A 12,459-nucleotide genomic window follows, 5' to 3' on the forward strand; every position below is an offset into this window, starting at 1 on the left:
CTCGGCTTTGTAAATCTGCCTAATTTCTCACATGCATATGAGAAGACAAACCAAACCTCGCCTATAAATCTCAGCAACTAAGAAGAATTTTATCTAGAATGCCAAAGATTTATCTTCCACAGTCTTTAATCCCTATGGACACTGCAAAAAATCTATTGCCAGCTTGTTTCTAAGCAGTGTTTATAATATAGTCTGATTAACCTGTGCAAGATCTGTGTCTTAGTTTTCAAAGGGGCCCATTATGTTGATGTAATATAAGTTCAGAAGCTATGAAAGTGAAAACAGAGATTGCTTTGAGCTGGTCGCTGCTTATATTTCTTTGCCAGTCCAATTCATGTTATTTTCATCCTACTTCTTAACACCTCTGATCGTCCTCAGCTTTTCTGAGCTGTGATATTAAAATAAATTTCAACTTCAGGATGGACAGAGTGTACACAGAGGAAAAAAGTGATTAATACTGCCCCTAGATGCAGCTAGCCTGACTTGTCCCGTCTCCAGTTAGTACGTAAACAGAAGTGGTTGCTTGAGGTGTGATAAATGGACTTTTGGTCCATTTATCCAGTGTTCAGAGACTTCTTTTAGTGGCTTATCTTACAGATAAATACACTGAGAATGAGCTTACACAGACCATCCTAAAAAGACCTCACGCTGCTTGGGCAACTCAGCAAATGACTAACTGAATGAAGCCTTCTCTAAAAGGAAATAGGAAACCACTATTTCAGCCAACTAGTCCAGGAACTTTGAAGAAGTCTTCCTTGTGTAACCAGATAACACCATTAAAATCAGGTTTTCTTGTGTCTAAAGCGAAGATGTACATGTAGATAATTCTATAAGAAAGTCCTGAGATATCCACATCTGGAAGCACTGCTGTGAACCAGATGCATCACAAACTTGTTTACCAGGTTACAGGAAAAAAAAAAAAAGTTTATTACCCAGAGGCTGAAGGCCTCACCTGATTTCAACATTTGCTTTATTCTCAAAGATTACATTGATTGGAAAAATAAACGTTTGGTTAAATAGACTACTTACTCTTTTGCCTGGCTCTCCTTGCTCACCTTTTTCACCCTTTATGCCACCGGGAAGACCCTGAACATACAAACATAATCTTAAATTGAGCCCATAAGCCTGAGCTGAATTAATTTACAGTTTTTGAAGAGATGCAATGAAAAAGAACTAGAATAGGTCTACTCACAGGAGGGCCTTGTGGCCCTGGAAGTCCTGGTGGCCCTGGATCACCTGGAATACCCTGTCAAACACAGGCAAAAGAAAAAGAGGATTAAAGCCTCCATTATTCCATAGTGTCTCCATTTTATATATATTATATATATATATATAAATATAATATAAAAATACAGATATTATATATAATATATATATACACACACATTTATACATACATACATACATATATATATATATATATATATATATGCACATATTCTTGCTATCATTTAGAATTCCAAGGAGCCACATCAATCCTTCACTTGCACAGATCTTCAAATGAAACTTTAATTTTTATTAAATGTTCATCCTGATTATTTAGATGATTCGCTCCACTAGGACACAGCTGACTCCTGTGGGTACTGCAGCTGTTGTTCTGGTGGTCTACAGCTGCTATATAATGAGGTAAGGATGGAAGGAAGGATGAAAGAAGGACATAAGATAAAGGATGAAAGACAAAAGACAGAAAGAAAGAAAAGAGGGGAACAAATGCAAAATCCTGCTGAAATTACAGGAAGAACAGTTGTTGTTGCTTGTAACTACTGAAATTGTGAGGCCACTAGGATAATACAGAAAATTGTCACAGGATCTCCACATGAAAAATTAAGGGTTTCTATTTTGTTTCGTTACACCTTTGTAACAATAATCTAGACAAAACACTACAGGCAATTGAATCCACAAAAGCTTTCTGTGCATTTTTATGTTGTTGTTGTTCTCCCCTTCCTGGTGGACTCCCAGACTTTTTAAAAGCCCATCTTTACAGTTGATCCTCACCGGAGATCATAGGGGATTCACACCAGAACCTTGTGTATACTTTACAAAAAAATACATGTAATGTAGAATTTTTTTTTACTGATTTTGTTCTATCAAGTATAACCTGTATTAAAACATAAACAAATCTTTAAACTTCAAAATCATCGTGAGTGTTGGTCAAAGATAAATGCTTTATAAGGCAAGTAGCTAGAATGCTTTGATTTTGTACATTCATATACCTGTACTTCAGCAGAATTAGTCCTTCAGATACCCCTGATGACAGAGACAAATGGCTCAGGACCGTAATAAAAATCAGCTGAATATTTACTTCAACTACAGTGCAGTAAAAAAAAAAAATAAAAAAAAAATTAAAAAATATTAAAAAAGAGCTAAAACCAGACTGAAACCTTTTTAGGATGACTGCACATTGAAAATGTGCCTCAGTGATACCTTGGTGGTGCTCAATGTTCTTCAGAAATGAAGAGTAACAAAAGATTTTAATTAAGATATAGGGCAGTAGAACTGTTCTGCACTGACAACATAAAATACTGCTGCCTACTAAAGCTTTCTTCTGATGCATTCCTCAAGATGAAAAGGTGAAAAGTAAGAAATTGACCCAAACACAGATAGAAGAAACTAACAGTTCAAAATTACATAGTAGCTCTATCACCACAGTGATATTTTCAAAACAATCATAGCATAGAAACAACCATTCACCACTCTTGTGTCAAAGTATCTGCCTTCAACCTTCTACTACTCGTACTATTCGGGGTGGTTTTTGAGCACACCACAGAAATTTCAAAGAAAAAATAAAATCCAGGCACCTATAATGACACTGGTGGTGCTCAGCTTGTCTGTAACTCGAACCCAGAATCAAACAGACAGCACTAAGAAATGATCCCCAGTGAAGTAGAAAGGAAAAAACATAACCTCAAAAATGACAACTCTCACAATGACTTTCTGGCATTTGCAGTGGGAAAGAACCCGTATAAATCAAACCAAGAGTTCGAGCTTACTGCCACAGTATGGATTGATATTACTTTTGAGAGTCCAGAAACAGGAAAAGCACTTATTCGTACCACAAGTAAGAAAGATCTTGTGGCATGACTAAGGGAAACAAAAAGAAAGAAAAAAAAAAAGAGAAAAGTAATTTAAGCTAAAACTTTTAAGACTTCTTCACAGTGGATGACTAAGCTGGTTAATTAATGGGAATCATAATCCCTACAATTTTGACAATCTCAGGCTGGGTGTTCCAAGGGAAGACTTCAACTGCTTTTACTATTACTATAAGTCTCCTTTGAGACAGCTTCTTCCATAGGATAGTTACTTTATTAAGAGAAGTAACTGAGCTAATGTGACTAGCATGCTTTCTATTGAAGGAAAAATACTTAGGCCCAAAACATTCTGTGCTTTAAGAAAAATAATAGAAGCTCTATACAGTCAGTAGAATGCATGTGTATATGAGCCAAACCAATACAGACTTCAGTGATCACATATTGATTATAGATGGATATAGCTTCCCATTTACCTGATCTCCTTTCTGAAACTCAATGTCATTTGGTCTCTTCTGTTCTCCAATTTGTCCTGGTGGCCCTGGAGGTCCTTGGAGACCTTGTTCACCCTAACGTGTAAGAAGATGGCAGTTTGATACAGGTAGTAAATCCCAAAATGGCAAGGATAGGTATTTTGAAAGTGAAAAGCAAACATCATTATCATCCCCTACTCACTTTTTCACCTTTAGGTCCTTGGAAATTCAAGCCCATATTACCCTGCAAAAAGTAAATCTTGTCAGCCCTCAGAATTCACAAATGAACAGAAAGAAAAACAAAACAACTCCAACCACCATCAGCAAAAGACAGAAAATACCTTAGGTCCTGGTAGCCCTGGTGGACCAGGAGGTCCCTAATAAAAAAATGAAAACAAAAGTTACTCTTCCAAGCACTTTGCATGTCCTCTTGTGAAAAAATGAATTGTTTAGAACTAAACTGCATAGATACATGAGAAATGAGCTCTTGCTTTAAGCGAGATGTTCATTAAAAGATTAAAAATTCAGCCTAAATAAGCTAAATCTTAACTCTCAGGTTTAACGCCAATACGGTCTGCAGAAAGATTCAGGCTAATTTAAAGTAAAAAGAGCTCTGTGAACAGGCTGAATGTTTCAAAGGCATCACATTGAGATGTGCACAATAGCAGCTCCAGGGTCAACTGAGTGCATGGTTGCTACTGTCTTCATATCAAGTTATGACTAAAGTAATCTCTGCATTTTGCCCATTGCTTCTGAGGACATGGAAATAAAGAAGCAACTGCCTTCTTTACCATTTTGTGGTTAACAGGCTAAGAAACTTACTGTCAAACCTGGGGGCCCTGGAGGACCAACTGGACCTGGTATTCCTATGGGACCAGGTGGACCCTGTTGAAAAAATGAAGGAAGCTATCAGAGGCAGTGTTTATGGAAAAAGACCACGAGGGGACAAGTGTGAGACCTCCAAGGTAGAAACAAAACAACAAAACAAACAAACAAACAAAAAAAACAACAACAAAAAGCAACAAACCAAAATTAAACACCAAACGCACAGCTGGCATCCTACAGATGTCAAATCAAAGGAGCTGACCTCTAACTTACCAATTTGCTCTAGATGAAAAGCCTAAAGAAGTGTAAGCTGTATGAAAACTGTTCTGCTCTCTACATCAATACATCTCTTTGGCTTGGATAAAGGAAAGCTTTTTTGTTTGTTTTGAACTACTTTTGTTGTTTCTTTCTCTTGAATGCACTGAGAGAGAACAACAAAACACTTTGTATTTGATTCCATCCAAAAGCAGACAATAGGAAAGAACAGATCAGAGAAACAGAAATGCTAACAGGCTCAATCTGGTCAGAACAGTCTGAGGTTTGCCTTTCTGTAGCACGAAATGGGAGTCTCTGGCTTCTGTCCAGCACAGACCGATTGACTCATTTCTGCTCCCCTTGTCCTTCCCGCTAAAGTAATGAATGGTTCAGAGGGGAAGCACAGGGCCTGAAGTCACTGCATGTTTTCACAGAAGACTGCTGGGGGAACAGAAACACTGCTCAGGAGATGCAACATGAGAACAACTGAGACATTACCCTCTCTTTCCCCCAGTGAAAATAGCGGCTCCAGCCCAGAAGTGCAGATTATTACTCACTTCACCTCAGAGTAAGGAAGGAAAGGGAGCTCCAGAATTAATACAGAGAATATCTGGGAAGTGGCAACAGGAAGGGGAAATAGTGAAGCAAGTCAATAACTGCGTACTGCTGTCTGCTGGACACTGCTTTCCTGAGTAGGGGACTTCTCTGTCCTCTGTGGGCCACCCTAATAAGAGCAACACGAAGCACTTTTGAAGCCTTCCTCACAGTGTAAACTAGAGGTACAGTAAATGTGAGCCTTGCCCTTTCACGTACACACAGGGTTCCCTACCATCAAATGTTCCAACTGCACTGTAATTGAAGTATTCTTCCTTTTACATCTTTGGTAAAACAAGTCTAATAGAACTTTATTCAACTTACAGGTATCCCTGGAAGACCTGGAAATCCTTGGTCACCCTTATGTCCTGGCAGCAAGGATGTAATTATTTCACCTGGTTCGCCCTAGAAGAAAACCAGCTGGCTTTTAATTATTAGCATATTCAACAAATCTTTATCACCATTCTGACTCCAAAGGATGAAAAAAAAAACAACTCTTAAAACTATGAGAGAATTAGAGTTATTAGAGTTATGTAGAGCCATGTATGTATGCTCCAGCTTAAAATTTAAGCACTAGATTCTCCAAGAAATACCTCTTTTAATCAGATTCATCATTGCATATTTAGAGAATTCTTTAAATGGCTAAACTACCATCTGCTAAGGGTTCTCTTTTTGTGTGTACAAATATATTAGCATTCCATCAAATTCCATGGGGATTGAAATATAAATGCTTCACAAAAGAGACATTCAAGATCCACATACAGAAAACTTCAATGACATGATGGAAAGAAGGCTTTCAGCTTTTTCCAGTGTCCAACTTCATGAGACTAATGTTGTGTATGCTACTGTAATAGTCACACTTCATGACCTAAAGTAAGGTATTTATTACTGATTTCAACTCACATCTTTGTTTTCCATGTAAATGTTATGATCAGCTAGCATTGTAATATCTGCACAATGACTGGGATGAAAGGGGCTGAGAAAGGCAGTTTAGTTTAATAGTCATCATTTCCCAGTACCAATGTGTTACGCTGTCCTGTCAGGGGTTTAATGGAATAACTGTGTGTGTGTGGGGTCAGGCTTCCTTTTAAATAGATGTGAATCAAAACTAATGTTTTGACTCATGCTCAAATAGGCCATGAATACAGTAACAAAAAAACCCCAAGCAAACAACAACAACACAACCCCCCCCCTCCAAACTGACAAGGAATCCTCAAAGGTTCCAAATCAGATCGTGAGACTATTTACACTAGGGGAAAAAAAAGTCATTTACGTAAGTAGTCTAAACAGTAGGGAAGGACATTTCCAAAAGGAATGTAAGATGTTGCACTATTCCCTTTACTGGATACCTGAGTCACTATTGCTTAACCTCTACTTGCGTTTCTGAGTGCACACACAGACTACTGGAGCATTTAGATGTTTGTAGACCTTCTGTTAACTTGGTGCCTCTCAAAACAGGTGCTGTCCTTCACATTCCCAAGGGAATGAGTTTTAGAAAACAGTTTGAAGTCAAGCTAATGCAGTTTCTAGTTAGTTGCACTGGAATGACTTAGAAGCAATAAATTTTTTTGCAGAATTTCACTCCAGATTCCAATGGATGTATATGGTCTTGTAATGAAAGCAAGCAGCTTACTTTTGCCAGATCACACTGCACACTCACGCCTGGTTAGTACTTAGAGTAAGAGTAAAGAACACTTACCTTCATACCTGGCAGACCAGGGGGTCCCTTTTTTTAAAAGAAACAAAAAATGAAAGAAAGATCAACAGAAATAAGTTATTGGTATGTTATTTGCGAACCACTGATCAGATCTACTGCATGAGACAAGCATTAAAGAGAAAAGGAAAAAAAAGAAGTACTTTGATAGTAAATATTCAGCATTATATTTCCATTTACTAGCAATTTGCTTTTTTATTGCCTCCTATTATCCTGTCTGTTCAGTGCTCTGTTCAGCGCTGGGGCTCCCAGCATAAGGACATTGATCTGTTGGAGTGGGTCCAGAGGAGGCCACTAGGATGACCAGAGGGCTGGAGTACCTCTCCTTATGAAGACAGGCTGAGACAGTCGGGGTTCAGACTGAAGAAGAAAAGGTTCTGGAGAGACCTTATTAACGGCCTTCCAGTTACTTAAAGGGGGCCTAAAGCAAAGCTGGGGAAGGATTCTATCAGTGAGGATAGTGACAGGACAGGGGAATAGTTTTAAACTAAAAGAGGGGAGATTTAGATATTAAGATGTTCCTCACAATGGCGGTGGTGAGGCACCGACAGTGCTGCCTAAAGAAGCTGAAAACATCCCATCCCTGGGGGTGTCCTGAGTCAGGTGGGATGGGGACTCGGGCATCCTGGTCTAGAGGAAAGCATCACTGTCCATGGCCAGTGGGTAGAACTAGATCATCATCCCTTTTAATCCAAACCATTCTATCTCTTCTGTCTCATTGATCATCACTAACACCATACACAAACACACACATATCAGAGGACAGTAACAAGACCTTCCCCCTCTGACACATATGCATGTATTCGCATCTTTCTGCAGGTAAAGTATCTCAGCATGGGGGAATTCAAAAGGCTTTTTATTCGCTTTGCCACAGCATCCATCAGAAGAGCTCACTCTTCTGCTGGACATCTAAAATATTTTGATTAATCATAACCTGTTAACTGAGCTTTCACAGATTTAGGTAGGATTTTTTCAGTGGATTACAGGCAGCTGATCTGGAAAACTTGTACTTACAGGAGGCCCTTGTAAACCTGGAAAACCTGGACTGCCTGGGAATCCACGTTCTCCCTTAGGGTTGAAGATGACAATTAGCCAAAAAGCAAAATGAAACATAAAAAAAACAGATAAGCAAATGGTTACTGAAAAGCCCAGTTTCATTGTTAGCTAGCAATTGCAATAATCTGTGGGTTAAATGATTTGCAAAAATCACACAAGTGACTGAAACAGAGCTTTCCAAATTCAGATATTTCAAACCTCCAGGCAAGCTACTATAATGCAGAGAGGGAAAAAGTACAGCACTAAAGATCAGCTTCTCAAGAAGAAAGATCATAAACTGAAGCTAAGCAACACGTTTGAATAAAATCAACCCTTTCCAACAAGGACACTGAGTCAGTATTTCAAGGTATTATTATTAAAAAGTAATAATTAAAATGTCCCACTGTTTTGTGGTAAGTTTTCTGTGGTAGCAAGAGTCTACTACAAAGATTATAGCATATTATTCTAATTATGACACATTCCTCTGTTGTTGTCAATCAAAAAATTAAGTGTTGGAAGAAGTACCAAAGAAGTTAACAGTGATGGCTGCAGAGTACTAATGTTGTGATCAACAGTTGCTGCTTTAGATATCAGGTCATGACCTCTAGTCTCAGGTGCATGTGAATCACTCCAGAATTACATGCACAGCTCAGTAACTTTAAGTATCACAATAAATTAAACTCATTGGCCACTGCCAGAAAAGCAGGAGCTCTTTATCACATTATTGTAATGTTAAGAATTTTAAAGGAATTCCACCTTCGTTCCATTGCAGCCTGGGATACCCTGAGGTCCTGGTGGCCCATCTTGTCCTGGTAAACCCTTTGAAGATGAAAACAGGATAGAACAGTTAGCTCACAGGATGGCCTACTGGGCCAGAAAGACAAAATGGATCAGTTTCATATCTATATAGCCCATTCTTACTCACAGGAAGTCCTGGTGTTCCTGGAAATCCTGGGAGCCCTGGCGGACCCTAAAAGGAAATTAACCATGAGTGTTTGAAACAGTATGGTGCCACTGGATGTATAAGAGGAATTACAAAAATACTAAAGGAAACCTATAACAAAAAAAGAAACATCAGAATCATCGGTAAAATAAGAATGTCATACTGGGCAGCCATCAAGGTTCTTACATTTCTTTCAGGGGAATAACATAAAAACACAGAGAAGACCATGCAGGACAACTAAGATAATAGTATGCAGATGCACAAAGGGAAAAAAGCAACAACTCATGGTACAAAAGAAGACCATGTACCACTGGAGACAGCGATGCATCAATTGTTGCCAGCTGAGGAGTCTGACAAAAAGAAGCGAATTCACAAAAAGTAAATGGTTTCCAGACAAATTAATCTCTCCCATACTGATTTGACATACTAATATAACATACACACAGTATTGGGATTACTCTCCTTTATGGCTTTATGAAAAAATGCTATAAATAACACATAAGATTGTGTACCATAATAAATTGTTGCAGTAATTAATTGTATTACACAATCTTAGATTACTTATATAAAGTAATACAATCTTTTCTACTTGATAGATACATTACTCTCCTTAATTACTCTTTCCCCCCAAAATCACTTCTGTAAGGATCCTGTCTCATACACAGCTTGACCCATAATTCCAGCATATCACTAGGAAAAGGTACCAATACTTACTCTGATTCCCTTGGGGCCAATAGGTCCTGGAAGTCCATCATCACCCTAAGAAAAACCACAACAAAAACCAAAACCACACCAACAAAACAACATTCAAGTTTGCAGTCATTTTGTTCTATCAAAGTAAACCGTGTGATAAAAGTTACTCTTAATTTTTATAACAAGATGGCTAACAGTTACATAAGTTATCACTTTCTGAGTAAAAAGGTTCAAAGTAATTTCATTTTTGGCATTGGATCTCGTATTGAAAAGCATCTGTTGCATCTGATAAGCCACAACAGAGGAAATGGTTATTTCTCAACGTTACTTCAACTTGCACAGAAGCACTTTCTTTCTTCCATCAAATATACTGCAGTGACCTCTTGTGGGCAACACAAGATAGAAAAGATCAAACTTCATAGTAAAACGCCAAGAAGAAAGGGCATTATTAGAATAAAAACACAATCGTGGCTTCTAATAGAAGACCCTTTTCTTGTTTCACTGTTGTTATACTGCTAGTTTTCTCTCTCTCAGCATAGCCTTTTGATTATTCTTATCACTTACCCACTATCTCTTTTTCACATGTTTGCTATGCTTCTGTTAGTTTAAATTGCAGGTACTTGCAGATCCTGGATAAGCTTATATATATATTAAATATAAATGCATTCAGAGAAAGGCATTTCAACATTTTAATACTATAGTATACCATCTGAACAAGGTAATGTAATTCAGTAGCAAACAAAAATAAACTGAAACTGCAGGGAACACAAGGAACATTCCTCAGCTGTCTCTGCAGAGTTCAGTGAGGTCTTCATTTGCATCACTCAACCCAAACCCAGCCCAGGAATGCCACCAGATGCAAATCCTAGTTTGCAGTACTGCCCAAAATGGTGGGGCCCCTCCAGGAGCTGAACACCACTCTTATCAGTAAATCAAGTAATGCATTACTGCAAGCAGCAATATAGCAACATCACGGAGCCTTGCCAAACCTGTTCTCTGACCTTAGCAACAGTCCTAAGGAAAGGATACAAGTGCAGGTACAGTGTTTGCAGGCACATGTAGGTGAACAATGGGAAACATAAAGCAACATTCTTATGGTTGACTGTTTCAAACAATCTAACATACCCTAACCTGGTATACGACCTATTGAAGATTTTTACTATTAAGCTGATGATAATCAAGAATTCTGGAATGATATGGGAACAGCATTACAAGCAAGCTAACGCTACCTAGCATTTCCATCCTGTCCAAGTGAATTGGGACTTACCTTTGCACCTCTGGGACCAGGAGGCCCTTCTGGGCCTGGGAACCCGGGCAGACCTGGCTGTCCTTCCAAGCCTGGGAATCCCCTTTCACCCTATAGAAAGGATATGTGCATATGACAAAAGCAAAGGATACTTGAAAGAAATTCATAAAATAAACTGTTTTTCTGCATTTCAGCAGGAAGTTATCATACAAACTCTAACAATGCAATTACAGATCCCACCAGCTTAGCTACAGAAATTCCTGTACACAGGCACTGCTTTTACCTACACCCCTTAAACAGGTTTCATAGATGTTTATCCACTACTTAAGCCACCTACTGACAGTACATTTCAATAGCAACTCTTCTGGGCTGATAATTTGCACAGAACTCTCCCATCTTCCTTAAAAGCATAGCTTTGTTAGTCATCAAGTCTCTCCTGAAAACTCAGCTTCCACTGCAATACCTACAGGAGTGCTCAGATGGGTATGGACTGCTGCTATACTGTGCTATTTATCATCATTTCACAGATACAAGATTGTTCTTTGTTATATACAAGTAACTGAGATTGTGGCCATGCGCTGCAGGTAAAGCACTCTCTAAAGACAGAATATAATGACGGTTCCAGTCCTAAGTGCTTACAATGTAAATCAAGAGAAACAGAGATAAGACAACACCAAAATAACATTTCTCATCCCTTTAACCTCACACCTCATGCTAAAATTCTAACCTCCCAAGCAGCAACCACATTTCAGTGAGTATTTATGCAATGATTAGCCATGACAGCTCAGTGTAACAGATACACCTCTACCATAAACCACAGTATGCCCCTCTGTAAATTGTTTGTTATAACATGCTGCTTTCCTGCAGTTTCAGGCTGTTCACAGCTGCAAATTCAAGAAATATTTACTCTTATTTCTCTACACAATAGATTCATAAAAACAAAAACAAACAAACAAAAAAAACCAAATAAATAAATATTACAGTTACAATCACTATAAGGAAGTTAGGAAACACCAGAATTGGTGTGCCTTTTTCTGCATACAGGTTGTTGTATACTCTTCCATTACATCAATTTTTATTTCCTACAGCTCTACCAACCAGCAAATACACAGTATTAAGAAGCAATCATTCAGCATTATTCCTATTGCTTTATAGATACCTGCAAGGCAACTTACATAGATACACCCAAATTATTTTTTCACAGTTCCAGGAACTGCCAACAAAAGAGAGACCTGAGCTCATTGTTGCATCCTAACAAGCACCTTATAAGCTCCAGGTTTGAGCTGTGCAGTCCTCTGTGCGTTCTTTAATTCATCTTGAAGTTTCATTTTCTTGTACCACTTCAGCAAAAATTCAAATAGCAGCTCCTGTACCTACTACCTCTTAATTTGTCAGCTATGGTGTTCCCTAAAGAACTGGGAGGCTCCGCCTATATCTCCTCAGCCAGGGGAAGGAATTGAAGCAGGAATTCCATATCTTCAAGAGGACAATGTTAGCAAAGAACTGAAAATTGGAGACTTCAAGACAACAGAAGCATCTACTTGCAGCCTCGAACACAACATGTGAAAGGTAACATTATGGCTTTGCTGACCTCCCTTCTACTTTCCACAGCATCTCTATGCTGATTTTAGGTACTCAGTAGGATAGCAGGGTTA

The 12,459-nt window shown here is 38.5% G+C and overlaps 1 protein-coding gene across 3 annotated transcripts in view; it reads right to left on the reverse strand.

Moving 5' to 3' along the window:
* Positions 1 to 12,459, reverse strand: part of COL4A5 (collagen type IV alpha 5 chain) — a 79,785-nt gene that overhangs the window by 38,150 nt on the left and 29,176 nt on the right. For all 3 annotated transcript variants that reach the window (XM_042876734.1, XM_042876733.1, XM_042876732.1), the window contains exons 3-15: positions 10,826 to 10,915; positions 9,580 to 9,624; positions 8,848 to 8,892; positions 8,679 to 8,741; positions 7,902 to 7,955; positions 6,873 to 6,899; positions 5,498 to 5,578; positions 4,322 to 4,384; positions 3,841 to 3,876; positions 3,702 to 3,743; positions 3,503 to 3,595; positions 1,193 to 1,246; positions 1,030 to 1,086 (exon numbers count right to left, since the gene is read on the reverse strand). In XM_042876734.1, coding sequence (XP_042732668.1) covers positions 1,030 to 1,086; positions 1,193 to 1,246; positions 3,503 to 3,595; positions 3,702 to 3,743; positions 3,841 to 3,876; positions 4,322 to 4,384; positions 5,498 to 5,578; positions 6,873 to 6,899; positions 7,902 to 7,955; positions 8,679 to 8,741; positions 8,848 to 8,892; positions 9,580 to 9,624; positions 10,826 to 10,915 — 750 coding nt within the window. The remainder of the gene's footprint in view (positions 1 to 1,029; positions 1,087 to 1,192; positions 1,247 to 3,502; positions 3,596 to 3,701; positions 3,744 to 3,840; positions 3,877 to 4,321; positions 4,385 to 5,497; positions 5,579 to 6,872; positions 6,900 to 7,901; positions 7,956 to 8,678; positions 8,742 to 8,847; positions 8,893 to 9,579; positions 9,625 to 10,825; positions 10,916 to 12,459) is intronic.

The sequence above is a fragment of the Lagopus leucura genome, unplaced genomic scaffold (genome assembly GCF_019238085.1).
Source record: "Lagopus leucura isolate 7727_CA_CO unplaced genomic scaffold, USGS_WTPT01 Super-Scaffold_100016, whole genome shotgun sequence".
NCBI classification, from domain to species: Eukaryota; Metazoa; Chordata; class Aves; order Galliformes; family Phasianidae; genus Lagopus; species Lagopus leucura.